The sequence below is a fragment of the Dermacentor variabilis genome, chromosome 10 (assembly GCF_050947875.1).
Source record: "Dermacentor variabilis isolate Ectoservices chromosome 10, ASM5094787v1, whole genome shotgun sequence".
NCBI lineage: Eukaryota > Metazoa > Arthropoda > Arachnida > Ixodida > Ixodidae > Dermacentor > Dermacentor variabilis.
Genome location: NC_134577.1, coordinates 83,830,306 through 83,854,545, shown reverse-complemented (window position 1 = coordinate 83,854,545; position 24,240 = coordinate 83,830,306). Strand labels below are relative to the sequence as shown.

At 46.0% G+C, this 24,240-nt stretch overlaps 1 protein-coding gene across 10 annotated transcripts in view; it reads right to left on the bottom strand.

Annotated features, from left to right (window-relative positions):
• Positions 1 to 10,296: 10,296 nt before the first annotated feature.
• The window catches only part of heph (polypyrimidine tract-binding protein 1 heph), a 185,701-nt gene continuing 171,757 nt past the window's right edge, over positions 10,297 to 24,240 (bottom strand). For all 10 annotated transcript variants that reach the window (XM_075673060.1, XM_075673066.1, XM_075673061.1 and 7 more), the window contains 5 exons: positions 22,754 to 22,846; positions 21,168 to 21,384; positions 20,700 to 20,777; positions 19,562 to 19,625; positions 10,297 to 18,548 (listed from right to left, as the gene is read on the bottom strand). In XM_075673060.1, the coding sequence (XP_075529175.1) occupies positions 18,480 to 18,548; positions 19,562 to 19,625; positions 20,700 to 20,777; positions 21,168 to 21,384; positions 22,754 to 22,846 (521 nt within the window). In that variant the 3' untranslated portion in view covers positions 10,297 to 18,479. The remainder of the gene's footprint in view (positions 18,549 to 19,561; positions 19,626 to 20,699; positions 20,778 to 21,167; positions 21,385 to 22,753; positions 22,847 to 24,240) is intronic.

Sequence of the window (24,240 nt, the reverse complement as noted above, 5' to 3'; positions counted from 1 at the left end):
GTTCGAAACGAGAAGCGATCTCGAAAACACCACGAGGTTATCCATAATACTCTGTCGTCGAAGCGGCCTGAGACTAAGCGAAAGCCGTTTACACAGTCATTTGCTACAAACGAAGTGCATTTTACAAAAGCCACGCCAAATTCAATTCGAAGCGGGCAGCCGGGACCGCCGCCATGTTTCCCGCAAGCTTGCCTGAACGTCGCGCGAAGAGTCGTTCCGGAAGTGACGTTGGCTTGCCGTGGTCATGTGAGGTGTGTCATGCTACTGACGCGAGCGGCAGCTTCCGGCGCGGGCGCAAAAATTCTAGCGGTTGTAGGTCTCCACGCCGCCGCGCGCCGACACGCGAAACAGCCTCCGCGCCTGACGCCGTACGCGCCCAGGCGTGGTGCGGCGCGTGCGGGCGCATTGGAACGCGTACGTCTGGTTGAGCCTTGCGTTTGCGGATAGCGTCTTGCGCTGACAGCGCCGTCTAAGAAAAGCTATTTGAAATAATTAAATAAAATATACCATTTTATGATAAGAATAGTAAGTTTGACTTGCGTGTATTCGCGTTTAATTACAATTTACAGGTTATTCTTCAAGCAGCAAACAATAAGTTGCGCTTAGTTTTCAGCAACAAACCCAACTTTACGTGCCTTCACCAGCCAAGCGTAGCCGTGTTAGGCCTACGAGCCGTAAAATCCACACTCGAATTCGGAATCAGCGGCGTCTAATGAATCAATCTTCATAACACACGCTAGTTGACAGAAAGCGATAACCGCAGTCACTTCTCCTAGCTTGCGAACTTCCCGGGTTACCGCGAATCAAACCCAGTTTCGTGCTAGGTTGGAGCCGTCGCTTCGATGGGTGCCGCCATGTTTGTTGACGCAAAGCTTTTGGGACCGCTATTTGGGCTCCCGCTAAATCGGTGAAATAGCGTTCCTAACGCAAAACCCAAACGCAGTTTGCGTCTCGCGCATGCGCAGTGGCTTCGACGCTATTTCTTTGGAGTCCCAAAACGTTTGGGGCCCCTATTCTAAAACTCTCTGATAGAGAGTTTTAGTTTAGGGGACGCAAGCGGCTTGCGTACGCAAGAACTAGTGGCGATGGTACTGCGCACGCGCAGACGGTACTGCGCATCAAAATGACGACGCGCTCCTGTCAATCATCCTCCCACCGAGCATTTCGACTGCTAGGCGCCGAACCCGACGGAAGCTGGGAAGTTTGGAGCGATCATACGGCTTCGCATGGCGCGTATGGTGGATTGGATTGAATCCTACCGGTGGCTGCGGCATGGCACGTTTATCCAATCCATAGTTTAATTCCAGAAAATGGCGTTTGCGTTGGGAACTCAGGTTGTTGTGCTGGCGTTTCTAGAGGGTGGCGGTGCGAAACGCGTTTGAAGAAATGGCAGAAAGTGAATTCCGGCATCGTTTTTTGTTTCTCGAAACAAATAATTCGTTGGTTGTACAGCGAAATCAACCCCATCATCGGTGCCAGCGAGCCACTGGAATGTTGTCACTGCCTCTTGAAAAGTGCGCCACTCTTCCCGTCGTTTCTTTTTCTTTTTTCTTCTCACTGTGCTCGACACCACCTAGAAACGACACAAAGAAACTAATAGTTATAAATTGCAGTAGTCACACGTACTACTATTTGAAAACGTGTTTGGGCTTGAGAAGAAAAAATAATTTTTTTAGATAAAGATTGCATTCATTTGGAAGACGAAAAACATTTCGTTTTATAGTATACTGTCTGCAAGCAGACGACAAACGACGGAAGTAAACTTCCGGGGAGGTCACCGCTTCCTGATTGGCTGCTCTCTCTGCCCCGTTGTCACAAATTTTGCATACTGCCACTTAGTGACGCTGCAGCAACCGAACAGAACGCATATCGAACAAAATATATCCGATCGCGCCCATAATGTTCGGTGCCTCAATGATTTGCTTAAATGCATGAGATTAGCTACCTTTGCTGTTCGCGCTTCCGTGCCTCTACAACTCGCTGCGTGAAGGGCACTGTTTGTGGGGCACCCGCCGATATCACTCCTGCGACCTTCTTGAAGATGCTCCCCATTCATGACGCTCCCTCAGGCTGGTGTTTTTGTTTACAGATGCAATAGGTCAGTGTGTGATAACCGAGTTCCAACTGAGCGCGTTATCGTCTAGTTGGCCGGTTTAACGCTCCCGTCTGAAGTTAGGGCTTGGCCGCATTTGTTCCGCGTGGAGACCTCGACTCTTAGACCACTGCGGTGCCGAAGCTGCCGGAGATTTGGCCCCAGGGCTAAAGCCTGCAGATTCTCAGCGAGATGCTGTAATTGCGGCGGCTCTCACTCCACGTCAGCCTGAGACGTACATGCACCAAGGTGTTGCTTATGCGATGGCTCTCATAGTGCTACGGATACTAATTACCCCGCGCGAGGTCACGAGATAAATGCTTGAGATCGCGGAGAAACGTCGTTGTTCCCTAGCGGAAGCGATAGCAGCAATTAAAAGCCGTTAAGTCGGTCACGCAGCCGCTGCATTCCGTCAGCCCACATCAATTCGCAACTTTCACGGACGGTGGCGCCGTCGTGCGGCGGCGGCCGGAAACAATCGAAAGATTATACTCGCCGCTGACTGCCCCCCCCCCCCGTTCGCGTAGCGTATTGGTGTTGCTTACGCCTTTCCTTCACTTGTGGTTGATGTTTTCACGAGCTCATAGCTCCAGTGGGATCCTGAAGGACACTTAACGTGCTCAGAATGAGCAAAGATAAAAGTAAGCGCATTTGCTTTGTGCCGCAATGCAGAAGTTATGCGGTAGGTTATGTGAGCCTTCACTCATTAGAGAAGTTTAGCGTCACCGGTATTCCGGCAAGCGCGGGCGGTTTGCCGGTTTAGTGGAGGCGTAAACGTGAGCGGCCAGATTGGTGGCGCAAATCTCAACCACACAAACACCAAGCTAATTACTATATTCTGCTTAGCTGCTGGTGTAAATTTTCGACAGCGGCGTAATCGTGTTCACAATTACGCCGCTGACAAAAAGTTGCACCAGCGGCGAAGCAGGATATAGTGTGTTACTGCAGTTTTAGCTCTGTGTTTGGTTGAAATCTACGCTACCAGGCGGCTGCACCGCTCTGGCCGCCCTCTAGCCACCATAGCTCAAGTGTTCGCCTCCACAAATTCGGCAATCCACCCAAACCGCTCCCGTTTCGGAATAGCGGACAGGCTAAAAGTCTCTATTCCCACCGGCTGCGTCCATGAGGAAGAAATTGATTATTAAGCTTCAGATCGGCAAAGCTGTCACAGAAGCGATGAAGGTTTGCAGTGCGCACTTCATGTGGGAGGTCTCTCTATTTTTTTTTTTTTAATACGGCAGATGAGCGACGATTCCGAGCACTTGAAGTCGCGAATAGACGCACCTCCATAAAGACGATGGCAAAGCACTATTCGCAACTTTCACGGCCTATAGGCCGCGTGCACCGCCTATAGAGGCGCCACTGATGGCCACCTAGCGGGCGCTTCCAATAATACGCGCGTGAGCAGTAGCAGACGACAACGCTTTGCAGCAAGGGTGACTGAAGTTCGCGGCTGCGATTTGTCCTTTCTTCGGGCGCCAGACTGCTTCTTCTGCGGTGACAGCTGTAGGGAAGACGCAGACCTCTGTGGGAGCGGGTATGAACAAGATGTTACCGGTGTTTGGGGCAACATGGGCCACATACGCGCCAGGTGCGTCCCGCAGACAAACGCCATGAAGACCATTTACATGAAGTGGAGCTCATGTAAACTAGCCGACAAATTTTGTTGACTAATGCGATGTCTCGACCGTGTTTTTTTTTTAATTCTACCCTTGTCGTAATGCTGCTTCTGCACCTCAATAATAAGCACCCGTCGTTAGTGCATACTTAGATAACAAATCCGCACGGTGCGATGTCTGCATATGCCGTTGTGATTTTTCTGCCGATGAATACATGTGACGCCGCCGAATAAGTGTAGTGAAAGTCGCCTGAAGAAGAATAATTGCGAATTTATTTATAGAAACGCGTACACTATAGTCAACGAAGCCACCAAACGCACGGGTTAATAAAAGCGCGTGTTAGCGCTGTACCGCCGATGAACTGCCGTTCGCGCTGCAGTTTTTGCAATTTTAAATTCCCTAAGGGAGCTGCTTGGAAACGTACAAAGCTATAGTCTGACTAACTTTGCAGTACTTTTTTTAAATGTTACTAGAGAGAGGTGCCACATGATATATTTAAAGGCAGAGCAGCGCCAGTCAAATTAGATCCAGCGCTGGCGGCAAGGCCGGGTTTAGTCCTATGCGGCGTAAGCATAATAATAAATAATTCAGTGAGTACAAAATTCACTTGCAAGAAGCGACTACGTTGTGAAACAAACAAATCACTCGGCGTGTTAAGTCTGCTCAGACAGCATCAAGGTGTGATGACTTACCAAACGTGACGCGAACTATTCAGCGAAAAATGGATCAGCGAAAAATGGAATAAAAATACCATATGCAGCAACTATTAGCAATTCTCGCCCTGAGCTACCTATTTTCTAAACACATTTCCCAAAAAACCACAATATCTAAGATGCCCTCGGGAGAAATGAATAAAGCTGTTAAAGAAGCACTTGCTTGGTGTCATTCCGATAAGACACAGCGTGATTTATACCCTTTACAAACGAGGCAGGGTGAAAACATCGCAGCTCAAAAGAATCAAGAGTTATGCATGAAGCAACTAGCAACAGTTAAACATGTGCGAAGCCAAGCATAAAATAGATGTAAAAACATGAAGTGCGCGACAGCTGGTGCGAGGATTCGCATTGTGTTTTATGGTAAAGCTACAGAAGTTTGCAAGAACTGAAATTGTTAGTTTTATGTGGCCCGGTATGCGAGGATTCGCATTGTGTTTTATGGTAAAGCTACAGAAATTTGCAAGAACTGAAATTGTTAGTTTTATGTGGCCCGGTATACCGGGCCACATAAAACTAACAATTTCAGTTCTTGCAAACTTCTGTAGCTTTACCATAAAACACAGTGCGCTCATGCAGTCGTGCTGCCTAGCTAGCCGAACGCGGTAAAGAAGCGGAAAACAAGTAAGCGGCAAACGGCATTCCGAACTTTAGCGAAATGCCTTTAAACCGCATGTTGCACTGCAGACGAACTTCGTCGCTTACGCGACTAACTACAATCGAGTAAATAAATAATAATAAAAAAGGAAAAACACCGAAACGACAAAGGAAAGGATGAGAACAAGAAATTTCGCGCCGAAGCGACGATCCATTGCCACCGTTGCTCCTGCTGATGAGGCTTTGCGGGGAATAATTAGAACCGTATCGCCGGCACGTTTTCGCCGGTATTTGAGCCCCCCACCCTGCAACAATTCTTCTTCGACATTCTTCGGAAGCTTTGGCCATCCCACACATGCGAAGGGTGTTGCCTATTTTGCTCTGAAAACACAAATAAGACGGAGAAGCACTATCAGCGACGCAACAAACTACGGCGTGCTACGGCGCGCGGCTCGCTCCTCTCCCATGCGTTCTGCGCAAGGCCGCCACCAGTGGCGCGGCCATCGGCATGCACGCCGCGTATAGGGGGCGCCACCTTAAATCCAACATGGCTGTCCGAGAGATTAAGAACTAGAGCAGTCGGTGCAGTGCTGCGGTCATCTTGCTCAGTGACATCTTGTTTCGCGTCGTCATGTTGAAATGTCTCTTCAATTTACACGCCCGCTGTCGTTAGCCTGCGTAATGGCTCACATTGGGCTAGCTGAACGCAGGATTCGAAGCCTGCTATCTTGTGTGCTGCGGCATAAAAGCGTGCACGTCGACGTCCGTGACTGTTGAAGGCCTTTGCATGCAAACTTCGTGGCTTCGAAGCAAACCACACGAGCTGTGGTTTCAGTTTCACCACGAAGGTGTTATAAAGAGAAGTGACCGTGCTTTCACTTTGCTATTCTATGAATTCGACCGCTTTGAACGGGTACCATGAGCTTTCATACAGTGTGGTGCTCTCTGCAAGTTGTAACTTAGACCGCTTGAATAAGCCGCCGTGTCGAGAAAAAAAAACCTTCCTGGTGTTGCGCGACCAAAGTCCTTTACATCGACGGCGTGAAAAGCAGCCCTAAAGCAGCGTTTTGTGTGCGAAAATTTCTTGTCTAGTTATCGTCTAGTCTTCGCTTGCACAAGCGAAGAAAAGCAGCGTGGAAAAGTCTCCAACATAACCATTTACCGAAAAATTGGATGGACTATAAGTTCTGTGCAAGCCGCGTTTAAAAGAACTGTGGGAATAGCTAAACACAAACAAAGTAATGCACATTTATCTTTGTTGAAACAAGAAAGATTGGCACTTTTTAGGTTTTTATGGAGCAAGAAATCTGTTGGAACAATCCGTATGGTCCCATTCTGCTGTTCTATCCTTCAAAGAAGCGGCGCATTCAGTAAATTAGATCGCCAAAGGGCTTGAAGCCCGCTTCGCAGCGTCAAGTCAGGTCTAAAACATCGACATCCGAGCTTGTAGAAGTTACCATGGCAGAATTACCCGATGTCACCTTAACTACACATCAATCGGTTCCTAGATCAGACTGTGTCACAACTGCTACGATTAAATTATTAACTCTATCCCAAATGAGCTGTTGAATATAGTTAACTGTTCACTACAATATACATGCATCCTGACCTCTTGAAAATTGCAAAATCGTGCTTTTACTCCAAAAACTCAGGGCCCTACCACTCTGTGACGGATGACCAGCTAAGCTGTATCAGTGGGCCCCGTAATGGCAAACTGCATCTGCGCCGTGGGTCGGCCTGGCATAGCACTATTTTTGGGATCGGCCCACGTATAGGGAGTGCTTAACGGCTGGCGAGGGTCGGTCTGGCATTGCACTACCTTCAGGATTCGTTTTCTGCACGCAGACACAACAGTGGGGAAAGTAACCCTTAACAGCTTCGCTGCAAAATCGAAACCTCGGATATGTCTTGGACAACATTTGGCCAATTGCCCGTGCATTGAACCTAGTCAAAATTGTAGGAAAAGTAATCCATGTCCGCCTCAATGATCTTCTCAGGGTATCCGTCACTTCTTCTCAGGGTATCCCATTGCAAGCTCGAGACACATAGGATTTAGGCCTCAATGATCCATATGGTCAGCTCATGTTGATTTAGAAAGTCGCATTCGACTCGCAGGGCTATCACAATGTGTATCGACATTGGTAACTTTAGATATTGTGAAAGTGTACGACAGTGTCGAGCATAGAATTTTAATTTCTAGATTAGCAAGCTGTGCTGTTCCAGGCTATTCAGTGGCCTGGATACAAGAGTTGCAGTCGGTTAGACAATTTTTTTTTTCGAGGTTGGAGTGACATCGGGTACATATAAACAGAAGAGAAGCATACCACAGGGTTCAGTTCCTTCACCACAAGTTCATCAGGATGTGCAACCCTATCTCTATGCAGACGACATTGCATTTTTCTCCTCATCACGAGATATGAATACGTTATACAAACTTTTGCAATCATATTTGTCTGAACTCGAGTCGATCCTGGCTGGTCAGACTTGTCTTTTTCGCTTAACGTCAAGAAACGCTTGTTACTTGTGTTTACCTTGTCTAACCCCGTTTTTTATTTGTTATCGAAATGAGCCGATACTGCAAGTTGCAGCTTTGAAGTACTTGGGGATAACTTTTGATGGTAAGCTAACTGGCAGCAAGAGATTGAATCAAATGTTAGTAAAGGAGAATGTGCAAGGACATCGTTGCACCAGCTTGGTAACAAAAACACAGAGATGCGTAGAGCTACTTTGCAGACGACTTGTGAACGGCACGTCAGCCCCATTCTCAAATATGTTTTTTTTTTCAGGATGTGCAGCGCATAAGCTAGGACCTTTAATAGTACTGAAAAGGCATGCTCTATGCCTCTGCCTTGGGCTGCAAAGTTTTGTGGCTAACAATGTGCTTTATCTGAAGTCTGGAATCCAGATTTAAGCAACTTGCCATCTCGACCTTCCTGAAGTTTACGACGCATCCCTCTCCCATTTGTGAAATTATCAACAATCTTGTATATACAACTCTTGCTCTTTCTTTATTCCTTGCTCTGCTAGGATTTCCATTATATTTATTTATCGGACCTTTAACTATAGCCTTCGGTCCGAGAAGTGTTTGTTACTTGTGTATAATATGGAAATAAACATAATTTCAAGTCGCCTTTTCATCATCAATTCTCCCGAATCATTTTTCGTAACAGGTCGGCGGCATTACAGAAAGCCACAAGTTGTTTTTATTCAGGGGTTGTTTTTTTTTTCAAAACGTGCATAACTTCTTCCTTCGCTTATACTTGGTCTCCTTCAAGATCCATCGCAATCAACTTCCGTCTCACTTGATTTCAACGGACGCAACGCAAAATTTAGAGAAGCCTGGTGTTGATATCTCTTCAAGTCAGCTTAAGAGGTCTTTTGTTCACCATCTTGCCGATTACACTCCTATATTCCTTGGAATTCGTGGTAACAGACGCGCTTTCGGCCTGTTCACATCCAACTTCTAACAATCAGTCACACCTGTCGAGTATATTTTTGACGCTTGTCCCAGACAATTTGTCGGAAGTCCGCTTTGTCTGGGTCCCTGAACATGGATTCTTTTTAAATGAATCTGCTGGCTACCTCGGTATTGTCATTTGCTAAATAGCCTGATCTTAAATGTTCTTCCCGATTCCTTTTTTACAACAGGAGCTAGATTCGAACGCTTCGTATTGCTGACTTGTAATGAATCATCCATACTTTCTGCAGACGATTTTCGACATGTGTAATTTCGGTGAAACGCGAGCGAATGTCTTTCACGCCAATGCAAGGCAATGTTAGCAAGCTTCCGCTGTAGAGTTCCACGCCTAAATTTTTACCTTCACAGATCTTGTTTATCCCTAACTAACCTCTGCTCTTTCTGCAATGAACCAGAAACTACTCGCAACTTTTCTTGTCACCGCTTCACCTCCCTCCGCAGAATGTTCCTCATATTTTGAACTTTTTATTTTTCTCTCGCGATCCGGCATGTGCTGTAGCACATGAGAGGTCTACTAAACCACTAATCAAAATACAAAAGTCTTTATTTATACCGAGAATTACGCGTTTCAGGGTGCACGATTTTTCGAGCGGGACTATTTCAGTCGCGGAGGCAATCGGCTGTCGCGCTTCGGTCATCTGGGCGGGGCCTCCCCTTTTTTCTATAGTAGTATCCGACTATAGTAAACTGGGTTTAGCACTTGCAACACTAAACAGTTTTTATTTCGGTGCCTGTCACTTAGGCACAGGCCATGGCTTGATGATTAGTGCTCTGCGAAAGTTCATTGAAGCATCCGGAAGGTTACGCTGCTAGGGTACAGACTGTGGGACATTTTATTTTTATTATTTAGCTTTTCAGTTTAATTTTATTACTTATTTAGCTGTATAGGTACCCTAGAAAATCTTACCAGTAAATTGCCAAATGATCAGTTCTAAATGCTCACCTTTGCCCCTTTTAGTATGTTAAGTGTAGGTTTCAATCCATCGAGTGAGGCCAATCCCCCTCGCGGGTACGAGCCATGTGTTGAGGCAACAACAAATCAAAAGATTTGTTTGCGCCCCGTAAACATCAGTCAAATCAAGTCCGCTAAATTCTGTCCCCGATGTTGTCACACAATGCGCATCCACTTGGACTACAGCTAGCCTTTTACCGTAAAAAGAAAAGAAATAAAAAGTCGCTTTAAGCAGTGTAACCAATCAATGACCTGAACAATGAACGGTTTGTATCACTCAACTCTACACTTTTATACACAATGGTATATTCCCTGGCAGCGCTGAACTACAGATTTGAAATGGCAACCTATTTGCCGAAAAACGCTCAACAAGTTTGGTTTTTTTATGGAAAGCCTACGTCCTACCACAATGTACGTACAGTCAGTCAAGTGCAAAAGCCTAGAGACCACAACATAAAAAAATCTAGCACAGCTCTGCAACGTGAAATTGCACAAAAGCCTGGCGCTGGTCAAATAGGCGCACGTGGGCAGTACGCTTGATTTCAGCCTTTGCGCTTAAGCCGAGAAAAAGAAATTTAGCGGCAAATTCAGTCCAACTTTTTGCACTCGACTGTACATCATGCAGCCCAGCGGTCCGAGCATGGCGTTTCAATCGCAGAGCACTGTATACTGCTGTACGCACATGTAACCTCCGACAACTGCAGACCTATACGAGCTGCCACCCCTTGAAAAGGCCCCCCATACCTGCGCGAGCGAGCCAGCAAGTTTCGGGGTGAAAAGTTCGACCCCGGTTGTGCGCAAAGCGTACGAGAGGAAAAGAAAAAAGACAGAGGGAGATGGAAGAGTTCCGAGAATACAAGACTTTTGTCGTTTAATGAAACCCACCACAGAATAAAGGACAGATACATAGCAAAAAAGGAGCAATACAGTGCAGGAAAGATGTATATATGTACACATACAGACTCGTTTAACACCTCAGTAATAGTAGACGCAGTAATAGTATAGTAGAAGTAGCGAAACGCACAAGACAAATGTAGTTTGCAAATGGCGCAGGAAGAACGCAGTGGAGAAAAAAAGAAAAACAGTATAGTTAGAAAGGTGCCAGAAAAAAACATAACAAATGTGCGCCAGTATGAGCAACGCGAAACTTGGGCAATAATGTCGTCTTCAGCCAGCAACTTTCTGCATTATTTATGGCAGGGGGGAAATTTTTACCTTTCCTCATAGATACACAAAACGAAAGCAAATTTCTGCCAACAGACAGGCCGTATAACCTTTTGCACTCTCCAATCTAGTGCTTAAGCAAGCACAAGGTTGCAGCCTACTCCGCGTCGCTTAACGTCCGTACTGTGCACGAGCTCGTCCGCAAAAAGATAGCATAAGAAATCACTTTTGGAAAACACGGGTTTAGAGGCCCTCGTTCTGCAGTTGTCAGCTAACGTGACTATTAAATAAAGGGCTCAGAAAAACACCGACAGGTTTGTCAAAAAGCGCGTATTCACTCAACGGGCCAAAACATTACTATGGAACATTCATTGCCAGAAAGTGGTCTTGCACCAAAAGGGAAAGCCCAGTTTCGCGCTGCTTGGCGGTCCAGACAGTTCCAAGATAGAACAAGATCCCCAGAAAGCATCGTTCGAAATGAAAACAAAAGGGAAAAGGGGGGGAAAAGTACACAGCACAGCAAGATTTGCACAAGAAATGCCGTTTGGCAGCCTTTGAAAGAGGCACAGTTTTTTTCTTACAAGGGAAAATATGCGAAGAAAACAAAAAAAAACGGCAAGAGAGACTTAGCAGAAGGCGAGCAATATGAGAAAAATGTCTCCAAGGCAGCAGCGTATACTAAGGGCTCTGGCTCTGCGCATACTTTGATTTTTCACGTAAACACCCACAGAGAACCACGGTCCTGGAAAGAAACTGGGAGGGCTCGGTCTTACCCCCGCAGTGATACACAACCCCATACTTCTAACGGCGGTGCGCTAATTCTGTAGTCTCTAGACCTGTGGCTTAAAAATATGTTTCAATGGCATTTGAAACAAGTGTTCGCCAACATTCCTGCATTGTTGACCCAGCTTCATTCTGAGCTGTGCGAAAATGCCCTGATGACCGTTTTATTTTTTGTAGAGCTATCAACACAGCTGCAAAGTGTAGCCAGCACAAGGTACCGACCTTCCAAGACTCATTTGCCTATTCACAAAGAGTCAGGCCACTCGAGCGCCCCCTTTCTTGAATTCCCATCGAAGCACCACCTGCTCATGACAGGCAAGGCAAAAATGAGCTCACCGCTATTCGGAATATGCAGTAGAGTGAGCTCAAAACGAGCAATGTTCAGTCAAGGGTCACTAGGACTGCACTGTCCAGCAACTGTGACTCAAGAATCCAAACTTCTACAGTTCGTTCAGTTATGTGCAGTGATCGAACACTACACAATTGAAGGCAGGAATGGCCATAGAGTAGCTAAAAGAAGTATATCTATTATTCCACAAGGATCAGGCATAAACCAATAACAGCTGTCCTCAAAGATACGTTGGAGCAAAATACCCTCTAGTTGCCGACTGGCAGAAACCCCAAAAACATCTCAAACAGAGGAGTTACAGCGGCCCTCGGGGAAGAAGGAAAACTGACAATCACTTCACGATCAAGCTATGCAAGAATCTGTGGAAAGCTACGCTATGATGATCAAAGTTGAACAAGTTTTACTTGTCTCAGGCCTATAGACACTACGAAAACCGTGGATAGAAAATAGATGTGCGTCTTGCGCGCAGGTGTATATGGTATAGTTGGTGATATAAGTGAGTGTATAACAGTGTCCACTGATGGCACCGGGACATGTGAATGTGGGCCAGGACATAGTTCTAGGGAGTTGTTCGTTTCTCGCGTGCCATGATATGTAGTGCAAAACATTCACCCAGACACACCTCATAGAACATCCAGAGAAACAACTACTTGCTTACAGGTCCACGCGCCAAATTCAACGGGGGGAGGAAAAGAGGGCCCGACGGACATTGCATATGGGTCAAGAATTTTGGTTACCAATGAAGGAAGAACTTCAAGAGGCACAGCTAAACTGCGATGCATGGAGTTCTCAACCACAGACATTACCACATATTGAACTGCGCAGCTGCTGGAACACACAAAACAGATGCGCACAAGATGTTCCAACTAGTCAGGGATGTCCCCCACTGCCTGCTTTTATGAACAAACAGCCATTTTACCATGCTTCCGGTTGCACAAGTGCTGCCTTTCCTTTTGCATCTTAGCTTGTTTGTCCACGCAGGACCGACACACACGATTGTTCCGTGCAAGAGAGGCATCGCAGAGCAAAAACAGCACTAAATAACCCTGTGTAATGGCTTCTGTAGAGAGAGGAAATTTTCTTGAAAAGCGAAGTACACATACAACTCGTGTTAACGGAATGGCCATAACGTTCTCTGTACAAGTGCACGCAATAGATGAAAGCGTCATCAGGAAGGGGACTTCTTTGGAATTATATAACGACCTTGTTCGTGGCTTTTACTAAACTACTATATATCACACGTCTTGATGTGCGCTTGTCACAAGCTCGTGTCATGCTCGCTAACTGCTGCCGTGGCGACGAGGCACCAAGTGTCACTCAGCACAAGTAGGCTGCGCTGGTTCTCACTAGTTCCCATAATCAACTGAAATGATTTGACTACTCCGTAATGAACGAGAACTATGACTATGCTGGAGGTTGAAAAGAGAAGCGCTCGGCATGTACGAGACCTGTAACTTGAGTTTCTCCAAAAGCATTACAATTACGTACCCTATGCTCTTGCATACAAAATTTCTCGCAGTGCCTCATCAAAGAAACATATCTTTGACAAGACAAAATTGGGATAGGCAATTAAAAAAAGAAAAGCTAACCCAGTGCCACAACAGCCATTTTACATTGTCTACTCCCTACATTACCCAAAGTCCCAAACAACACTTCTGTCCCCAACTTCCACAGCAGCAGCTGCAGAGCAGTATAAATCTCGACTCCCAACAACAGCAGTAACATTAACGAATGCATCAAGACTGCTTCCACTACCCACAGTGCTAACATGCCACCACCTCTTTCAACACTCCTCTGAGTGAGACCGTGTGTCTTGCAAGAGACACATAATTAACAGCTTTCCTTCAAATCAAATATCTGCACGACTGCTGCCACGGCAATGAGGTGCTATGCAGAAAAACTTGCCGGAGTAAATTTCAAATAGACTTTGCAGCATTACATCCCCACAGTAGGCTTACATGGGAAGCACTTACCGCACACGGGACACAAGAACAGAGAAGGGACAGACTGTGTGCACCAAGGTCTCTAAAAGTCACTTTCCGTGTCCCCGTCCCGTTGGCGGCAAGGTTTCTCATGCTTAGATACCAACAAGCCCAACGGTCTATGATAATAGGACCTGCATCCCTTTCCCTTGAACCAATAGGCTTCTGTGAACCCTGTGGCAGTATAGTAGTTGCATGAATATATCAGTCAGAAATGAGCAAACGGCATCGTCTCGCAGAACAGAAATCGGTGCTTCCGGAATTATGACGGCCGCTCGCAGCAAGTAATATCGCAATAAGTGCGATGTGTTTAAACGGGCTTAACTGCATAAAAAGGCTGTGAATCTGTCGATGTCTTGGACTGCTCCTTCTATGGCTGTCCCTTTAAAAAAACTAGCAATTGGTACAAAAAGATGTTTCCACAGAATTCACAAAAGTTTAAAACAAAAGAAAGCGCACACACCCAAGAAAGTGACACGAAGTGCTGCATTATACCTCGGCATTCCTCAGTGAATGCAAGCTTCACGTGGAAAGGCTACGATGTCGCACATCAACTACCAAGAGGTATGCTGTGCCCCACAACGTGTACAACAAGTTTTTACAATGCAGAACCATCAAATTCACTAAACCCTTCCACTGCGTCTGCCTGCAGTGAGCACACAGTTGTTTCAATCAGAGACATTGGCGAAGACTGCATGCTTTGAGGAACATGCTCCGAACATGTTCTGCAGGTAGCTAAACGATGCCTGCAACCGACTAGTACGGTCAACAATGGGTTGTATAAATGCGCGTGCCCATGAGAGCCCGAGGCCTGTCACTGACTGGGCACAGGCGGCGCATCAATTTTCGTTTAGCAGAATGTCCTGGAACACCCAGCAAACTTCTGCGGGGCCCAGCAATACACATGGGCGGCTCAGAAATGACTCGGCAAAGCCTTCTTCGAAATTTCAATGTGCAACGATGCTCGCACAGTTATAGCAGTTCCTAAAACATGCTCCCATGCCTGGAGCAAATTGTAAATCTATTCCCCAAAGCACATCATTACCGAAACTCCAATGGGGGGGATTAAATAAAGGCAAAGTGCAGGTTTTTCAAAAAGAATAGGAAGATTTTGCTGTACCTCGTAAAAAGAAGAAATCAACATGTTTATTCACCAAAATACTCGCTTTTTCACTTCTATAAAAATAAACACATGAATCCTCCCAGTGCTCTCCAACAAGAGAGCATGATGCTGAATGGACAAAAACAAAATGATACAATATAAAAAAAAGGTGATGTGTGGAAGGGGATGTTATTTTGTTCAAGTCAGATCTGCCTGGGCCACAGTGGCTTGAGGGAGGGGGAGAGTGTTGTCATAGTGTGAAACAGTAAGAGAGGCAGATTATTATGTTAACACAACCACCAAAGACACTAAAAAATAAAATACAGATAAGGAAAGAGGGGGATAAAAAAATTGTGTAAACACTTCAGGAAGCAAGCTACATATGAAAGGGATGTTCACAAGAATATGCGCTGGGTGGGCGTCAACCTATAAGGAGGAACCAAATCCAAACCTCCCAAAAAGTGGCAGAGAAAAAAAAAAACAAGAAAAAAGAAAACACAGCGGGGCTAAAACAGAAAAACTTGGAATGCTAGAAAACTCCTGGCATTTGGAGTGACAAAGCCGTTGCTCTTGCGTGCTTTGAACTGAAAGAACAGGCCAGACAAGATGCGGCGGGCTTTCTTCCAAGGCAACGAGAACGGCCAACGTAATGGTACTGGTTACTCAATTAAACAGAACCAGTAATTGTCCCCTGCACCTTAAGTTACTTGATTCCCTGACCCAAAGCTACGCACAAAGCCTTTCTATTTAGGTTTTCAAAGCCCATGCCCCTCATCAGGCTCTTAATGTTCGGTTAACGCCAACACGTTGGACTGGACGATACAGCTGGGCCACAGAAGCACTGCAGCACCTGAAAAATGACAGGGAGAATGGGCAGCAGAGCTTGCGCAAACACTTACAACTAGGCTGAAATGTGTGTGGTATACAGAGGGTTTCGGGGTGCAAGAAAAACAGGGCGAGCATGGAGGAGTGGAGCTTTATTACATAGAAGAAAAAAAAAAAAAAACTGAAAGCACAGGCAAAAGTGAAAAGCCATGCGACCTATGGGTTGGTCCCCAGGCAAAGGAAAAAGTTAAGCCACAGCGTTTACAGCAGAGGAAACAAAAGTATCAAAATACTGAACAGGAGATAGTCAGAAGGCACCCAAAGTTCAAGCCTAGTGGCAATGAAAAGGTGCAACATATCAAAGGCACAAGACAGGAACAAAAAAAAAGAAAAAGAAAGAAAGAAAGAAAGACCCAGTAAACCACAGACTATGTACCAGTTGCAGATAAAGCAAGAGGCTAGTAAACCTGCAACCAAGCTCTTCGCGTACACACACTGTGAAACCGCACATTGCAGGAAAACAAAAAATAAAGAACTCGGTAGATACAGAGTAATAAGGAAACCAAGCGAACCATGACGATGGCAAGGCATTTGCAGGTCCCTTATCTAGGCTAAACATTGATAATACACTAGAGAGAATGATGTGCTAAGATAATGTAGTAAACAGTGACAAAGCTCGGCGACATGGCAAAGACCACACGGCAACAGCAACGGCTTTTTCCCTGCGCTACACAGAAATAAGAATGAAAATAAAGGTGTTTAATTAAAAACAGTGCCTTTAATGGGTAGGGTAAATGAGAAGGCAGGGAGGTGGAAATGTCCCGTTTTAGGGAAGCAAAAAAAAAAAAAAAAGTGTCAGGAGCACACATCACCAGTTTGCACGTGACACCAGCACCAGTGCTAAAGTAGCGCCAGAAGTGAGGCTGCCACTGCAATTCCAATATTGAAGAATCCAATGCATTTCGTGCACGCGAGCCAGCATAACCCTACATTGGGTCACGAGGTGTCCCAATGTTGGGCTAACACTAGGTCCCCCCGTTTTCAGTGCTGCCGAGGTAGGCAATGGCAAACAAAACGAGGGGGCGGGGGGAGACGAGCTCTTGCTGTAGGCAAAACTTCCTGAAGGGGACATCTTGCCACCACACTGCTCACAGCAGCGTTTCTCGAGGATGAAGAACAAAGGCATGGTATAAAAATAGGTGCTTGCCAAGAGCTTGGCTCTCTGCGCTATCCGATGTTTACATTACAGCTTAAAGCTGTACACCACAATCTAGACCCAGCTAGAGCCCTCGGGTTTCGAAAAAGGCCATGAGCGACAGCAGGTCTGTCGGTGAACAACCCAGAACAGGTGATGCTAAGAAGCTCCCCCCCCCCCACCCCCAAACCCCTCTACAGCACTGGAGACTCAGACGACGGGCAGAACACAGGCTAAGCATCTGAGTGCCATGTGCGCGCAGTGTGCAAGTCAGTCCAGGAGAGACATTCAATGCGTCTCCTTTAATTAGTCCAGTTCCATCAGCAGGTGTGCAACCACTTATGCGCCTGCTGCTGCTAACACACCAGTCTACTGCGGTGTAAAGACAAGGCTGCATGATGGAAAAGCCAGCCACAGGTCGGTACTGCCCGTCTGTTTTGGTAAAAGTCTTCTCCAAACTCGACGCACACTTGGCTGGCCACAAGAAGGGACAATGGTTTGCATGGGGGGCCAAATAAAAATATCAGTGTTCTGTTTACGACCTCGGAAATGAAAGAACAGTGCAGGCAACATGAGACGCAGACACTGACAGGCATTTGACATTTCCATTGTCCCACCAGCAGGCCCTCTTATTCATTTCCAAGGCATCAAACCACAACAAGGCTCAATTGGCAATTGGTGACCTCCCAGACGTATTCGTCTTGCACATTGCACGCACTGACAAACAACTCGGTGAACTGCACACTCCTTCTGCACACAAGCGTCGTAACTGTAAAATGCGCCAGAACTAGCATGGAGCAAAAAAAAAAAAAAATAATAATAATAACCACAACTCAAAACCACCAAGTGGAGCAGGAATAAGAGACTCAGCCAGGCTGATATTTAGGAGCATGGCTTTCTAGATGACCTCTCAACATGTTGAGAAAGGCAATGAAAGGGGTGTAGGGAGAATGGATGCCAAGAGGACTCGTTACTCGTGTTGCTGCTGCTTGTGATTTCAATCCAAACGCAGGAAAACAAAGGAAAAAAAAAGGGGGGGGGGGCAGTCTGCAGACCCGCCGCAGACTACTCTTAATAACGATGCACACTTGTCTCAATAAGAGCTATAAAAAAAAAAGTGGGGCTAAACTAAAGGCAGTAGAGGTGCAGCACCGTTCCACATGACACACGAAAAATGCCTAGTTTTCGGCACACACGCAAAACACTTCGTTTGCAAAAGTCAGGCTCAGCCTTTTTTACATACAGATGAGGTGCAGCCACCACTTCTCAAATTGAAAAGACCAAAAAGAAACGGCTGAAACGTAAAATTTGACCCCCCTCCCTGTGCAGATTTAACCCTGCCGCGTTTTGACATCCTGCACCAGGACGTCACAACAGATGCGTGCCTGGCGGCATGGCGCGCTTGCACTGTGGTCCTTTTTGAAACGGGACGATGCCTTGCTCCACTTGCCGTGGCAATGTTTGCTGTGCCTTCTGTTGCACGTTTTTCTTTTTTTTGGGTCCCACTTTGCTTGTTGCTGCTTCTTAGCAGTCTCGGCCTCTTCCGTCCCCAGACCCATCCACCCTCTTTCACCGGTCGTGTAAGCTCCGAGGGGTGTCAAAGGAGGAGGGGCTTGGCCGGGGCCAGCTCAGATTGTAGACTTGGAGAAGGAGACCCGCAGGTGATTGGAATCGCTCAGCTGGTAGTTGTGCATTTTCTGGAAGACAAGAGGCAAGTGAGAAACATGCAACGCACAAACATTGCAGAACAGCCAAGTACAGTGCTCAATCCCGCTAAAGCAATACAAAAGAGAAACGAAATCTGTTTAGACAGATAAAGTATTCCTTATACTATTTTCGCAGTAATAGGTTAATTCTATTTTTTCCTTTTCAATCCAAGGGGTCTATTTTTTTCCAATTTCGTGCTGAAAGCCTTGTGCGAATGAGTCAGTGTGATGTCGTGGATTTCAATGTAGAGTAGAACCATGGTGAAAGGTTTTTCAAGGGACCGCAGGAAAAAAAGAATGAGAGAGCTGGGAAAACTTAACAGTGAGAAAGGGTGCGAATCATCGTAGCAGCATTAGAAACAGATTCTATAGACTGCCAGTACAGTTATTATAAGTCTCGGCACTCATACTGCGACCGGAGATGGCACAAGCATGCACGTAATTAAGGGACATGGTACAATGTCAGAAGACAGTGGCCACTTTACACTCTTTAATACGCTTCACCACGTAACACGGCTCTACTGCAGTGAAGTTGACTGAAGAGAAGCAGCAATAATGCAACACCGGTGCAACTCATTATGAAAAACAACCCTTGCAGCCTCCCCCCTCCCCCCCCACCCCAAAAGAAACCCAAATGTAGCCCTGTGCCGGCAGATTTGGCCCAGTGTGCAAGCTTCCTACCAGGTCTTAATTGTTGCATACTTTCTCGGGTGCTTTGCCACTACTCCGTGCACATTTTCTACTGATGCTTATGCAGCGCCTAGTTTGTGCAACCTAGGTTCCTTATACCAAACTTCGGTCACTTGCTGCAATGCATTGATATCTTGTTGCAATATGTGAGAGCAAATTTCCCTCTGCACTGCTGCACTTACACGACTGCCGCATTCAAACGTAACGTATAAGATGCAAGAACATTACAGAATAGCAACATATCAAATGTCAACATAATAGGATATGTAATTCTATGCTGGTCGCGACATTAAGAACAGTGAAGTCAAACTTACGATGAGTGCCGTGACAGCTTCTTCGACGGAGGCCATCTGGATAAGTGCCATCTTTCTGTCTTTCCTGGAAAAAAAATCGAACAGCCCTACTTCAAGCATAGCTCCAATAGTGCAATAAAACAAGCTGCACCGTGATCCCTAAACAAACTGCAGTAGGATATTTGTTAGCAATAACACACAGCAAACATTTTGAATATGCTTAAGCTTCCCCGTGAACAGTGGAATGTGATAGCATTTAAAGATCCCCGACTGCTTCTCACGCTATGCACGAAGGCAAGTTTTTTGGTATAAACATGGCGGTGTCTTGCGAGGGCTACGAATGCGCAGACGCGAGCGCCATTTGGATGGTGTTGTTGCAAGGAATCGAGCAGGGCGCACCGCTGTATGAATGCTAAACATGCTGGAAAAAGGGTTTGTGTTTGAGTTCCCGCTTAACAGAGTCATGCTTTCTTCTGCGTTCCAATTACAATCCAATGCCATCATGTCTGCACAGCTTGTGTGTAAGTCGTACTTCACAATTTTTCTCATGCATTTTACTTTGAGAATTTCAATTAGTTTAGTAAAGCCTCTGCACCCCGTGGAGGGCCTGTGGGCTTCAGTATGCGTGGTTCGGAATGATTTTTCGCTCACAAGAGGGTCGGCGCTGGACGCCAACACCAAATTTCTTGAGACATGGGGCCCTTAATTGTACCGTGTTAAAAACAAAGAGCTAACATCCAGGACGGAATGAGAGATGCAAGATTACAAAAATGGGAAAAAGGAAAAAAGTAAAGAACGAGAGGGGTTAGTATCTCTGAACCATAGACGGTTAAAGTGATTTTAAACGCTGCAACTGAGAAGCCCAATGAGGTTAACTCAAAATGCATCTAGCCAAGAAGAGAACAACCCTTATATGGTAGCTAAATAGGTTGTATGCATTGCCCGCCTTGCTACAAAGTAGTTGGACATTGGACAAGCACCTTCTCCTTAAGCATGTGTGCACCAGTTGATGTCATCAAAAACAACATCCCAGATTTAAAAAAAAAAGAAATAACAACCCACGCAACTGCCAGTGTCACAGCAGTTCTATCAGGATAATCCAGCCTGCAAGAAGAAGTGGGAGAGAAAGAAGGAACAAGTGTGGGTGGAGACAACTTACGGGAAGAACTTGAATGCCACCACTGTGCCGCCGGTTTGCGTGAATGCCTCCCGGATCTGCTCTTCAGACACTGTTGGCCTGCACAGCAAAATGAGGGAGGGGAGATGGCAGCCCATGATATCAACACACTAATTAGGCCCCATTCTATGCTGGTCCTGCACTCACAAAAGCCATCAATAAAACATAACACGGTGGCTGTATATAAACAAACTTTAGATTGTGAAAGATGTCATCTACTTCACTGTAGCACGGAGCTGCAAAGGAAGCTACACCTTTTCCTTTCACAAACTTTTCTCCACCTTGCAAGCTTTGGCAGAACTCATTCGCCAAACTTGAGACTACTTCAAAATGGAATAGAGCTACAGATTCACTCAGCACAGACAAGAAGGCGCGCCACAGAACTGATGCAAGTGGCGTGCGTAACAAGCTTTGTGTCCCCATTTAAGTGAATCAGCGAGACCGGCTTACGGGATGTTGGAGAGGTGGAGGGTGGCCGAGGGTGGGTAGATGTTCTGGTAGTTCTTGGAGCCAGGCTTCTTGAAACGGTGCAGGGGGGAGTTGATGTAGTCCTTGGTGAGGCCAGCGTCTGGCTGCCCGTCCTTGGGCAGCTGCACTATGTGGTGTTTGGACGGCGTCACCCGGATGGGCTTCCCGTACACCTTGAGCTTGTCCAGGTGGCTCATGGCTGCCCGCCAGAGAGAAAAGCATGTCACAGGTAAAAGGAAGAGTCTCAGGTCGCAGCCAAGCCCTGCCTGACAAATCAATTGGTTAAAGTGATTGTGATAGTCGCACCACATAAAACCAAACCAAACTGCTAAAAAATGTGCCTACAGTGCGTTCGCGGTAGCAGGTAAAGGTAGCGGGATTCTTTCGCATTCCACGAAATCAAAGCTTTGGCTGGCACTTCATTTCCATAATGGAATTACTGCTACGCCTTCTATATGTAAGCAGATGTACTGTTATGGGAAAATGAAATGTGAATAAGAAATCGCAAAGTAGACCACCTTTCTCAAGTAATAACTCGCTAGCATGATCTCATGCCGCTACTTATCAGGTTTCCAAAGATGCAATTAGGCTCACACTAAGCTTGAAGCCAAAATTATGCAGACATTGCATATTGGCAAAAACAGACAGGAAAAATGGCATTCTGTTAGCCTGAACTTGTTTAACTTCCATACAGCCACATACTTTATCATTCTCTTTCTAGGTATGGGATTATGAGGTGGTTTACCTCTACTCAGGAAATAATTACATGAAGGCACTATCAGCATAAACTTAAACGCAAGCTATTCCGAGGATACTCCTATGCATTATTTTGTTTCCCGTTTAGGTGAAACTGACCATGTTAGTAACAGTGGCTTAATTCAGACATTAAAACATATGCATGGCATTAATTATATGTGTGTATAATTAAGGAATACATACTCTGTCTCGTGACAGTTGCCCATCCCCACTCTTGATATGCTATGCTTCACCGCAATACACTGCACCTGCTTGACCATGTAGCACTACTGTACAGCAGTGAAGCTGACTTTCGAGAATCTACATATGCAACGTTTTGCCTAATTCTGCACTTCGAAGACATCGGTGAGGATTACAAGGGTGGAGTTGGCGCCATTGCTGACAGCGGGGAATTCTTTCAATGAAAGTCACGGCACCTAACAGCGAGAAGCTTGGCAGCGAATGTCTGAAGCAGCTAGGCCTATATAATGTCAAACCAACTAGCCCAACAGCTTACTGTTCTAGAGCTCGGCCTAGCATTGCCACAGTGGCAGCTGCCAGTGAATTGGCTTGCGAGAGCACCGGTTCGAGGCTGTGACGGTGGCGGCGCCTTCGATTAATGACTACGAGGTATGTGGCAGTTCTACGAAGGCGTCCGAATTATCAGCGTGTCCGAAAAATCAGTCGCTGACAGTAATTACATGTAACAGGCGTTTGTTACGGTACACGTTACAATTTATGCCACTGGTACATGTGCCAAACCAGAGACCACAGTGGCAACAAGATAATAAAGCACTGTACGCGAGAAAAAAAAAAGTTAAAAAGGTTCTCACCCAACTGTGCTTGCTGTGGCTCAGCCATCTGAATGAGAGCGCTATCCTTCTTGTTGAAGAGGATTTTCACCCTGATCACGTCGCCATACACGCCTATTAAAAGGTTCGAAGAAAAGGGGAGGAAAAGAAAATATTGGCAGGCACACGTTGTCAAGCAACCACTGAAAATTGCAGTGCTACACAGCCTTGTATGCATCTCTGCATGTTTACAACGAAAGCACCAAAAATACACACGCTGCAAGCGCCAGGAACCGTCCCTTACTGTGACACCAGGAACAGAAGCGGCTGAAGGCGGTGCAACAACAGGTACAATGGTTCCACCAAAATTTATAATGCATTTATAATGCCTGTGGAGTTTCACAATACTCTCGCCCATACAACATGCACCGAGAAATCGGGTATGAAGTCACAGTGCAGGCTATATGGAAGTTTTAACTTCAGATGCTGCACAACTGCACCGCAGTGCATTGTTGTAGTGCCATACTTCACTTTCTGCCAATAATGGTGCCGGATTGCTTTATTAACGATTTGAACATTGTTGCACGTGATTATCAGCACCAATTACAACCCCCATGTAGCAGAGATGTACTTACAGGAGCAAATATGTACAAGAATATTGTTCTCTATCTCCTATACCAACACTAACTAATGCTGCAAACATAACCAACATAGTGATTCCGCTGCAATTCAAAGGCTTAAGTGACACTTTTTTTTTTCGCTAATAGTTTGTGACTGAAACACATGCTGTTGTTCAAGTTCTCCAGTCTGTCAGTAACTGTCACAAATTGCTGGACATCACAATAACAATGAACCTGATCTGAGAGTAAGCTCACAGGATACCATATGCTCAATCTTACTGCAGTCAAAGACACAAGGTACTCCTTGGGTCAGTTTGAGCCGCAGGAGTGAACGCGAATTACAGGAGCACAGCCCTAGAAGCATTACACAACACACCGCAGCTACACATGGGACAAGCTATGGACGCGTTTCTAGCACTTCCGTCACACAATGTCACACCTCGTGCCCAAGCTTTTGAGTGAGAAAGCAGCCGCACAGGGTAGCCAGCTAAGATAGCACACCAAGAGAACAAACATGCTCTGCCCACTAAAACTGGCCAAGGCCATAACTAACTGGCACTCCAGTTGTTAGAAAATTGGTCTAACCAGCACTGCTGACATGTTCAGAGAAGCGTATGTTGAAAGTGAGAAACTGCATAGTAACCTACTTTATCCCAGAGTAACATGCTGCACCACTGGGACTCTGTCAGTCGAGTGCGCGCAGAACCAACAAAAATACAAAGCTTGATCACCTTACATTTGCACCTACCCCCATAATGGGATTCCTTTAACCTAGCACCCAAAGAGTGACTGGAAGAGCAGACGAAGCAGGTGTCAGCCGTGTCATTAGCCGAACTTTTTCATACAGCACTCATAGGTGTTCACACTTGCCCGATGTAAAATTCATGGTGTCACGGGCCCATGCCAACA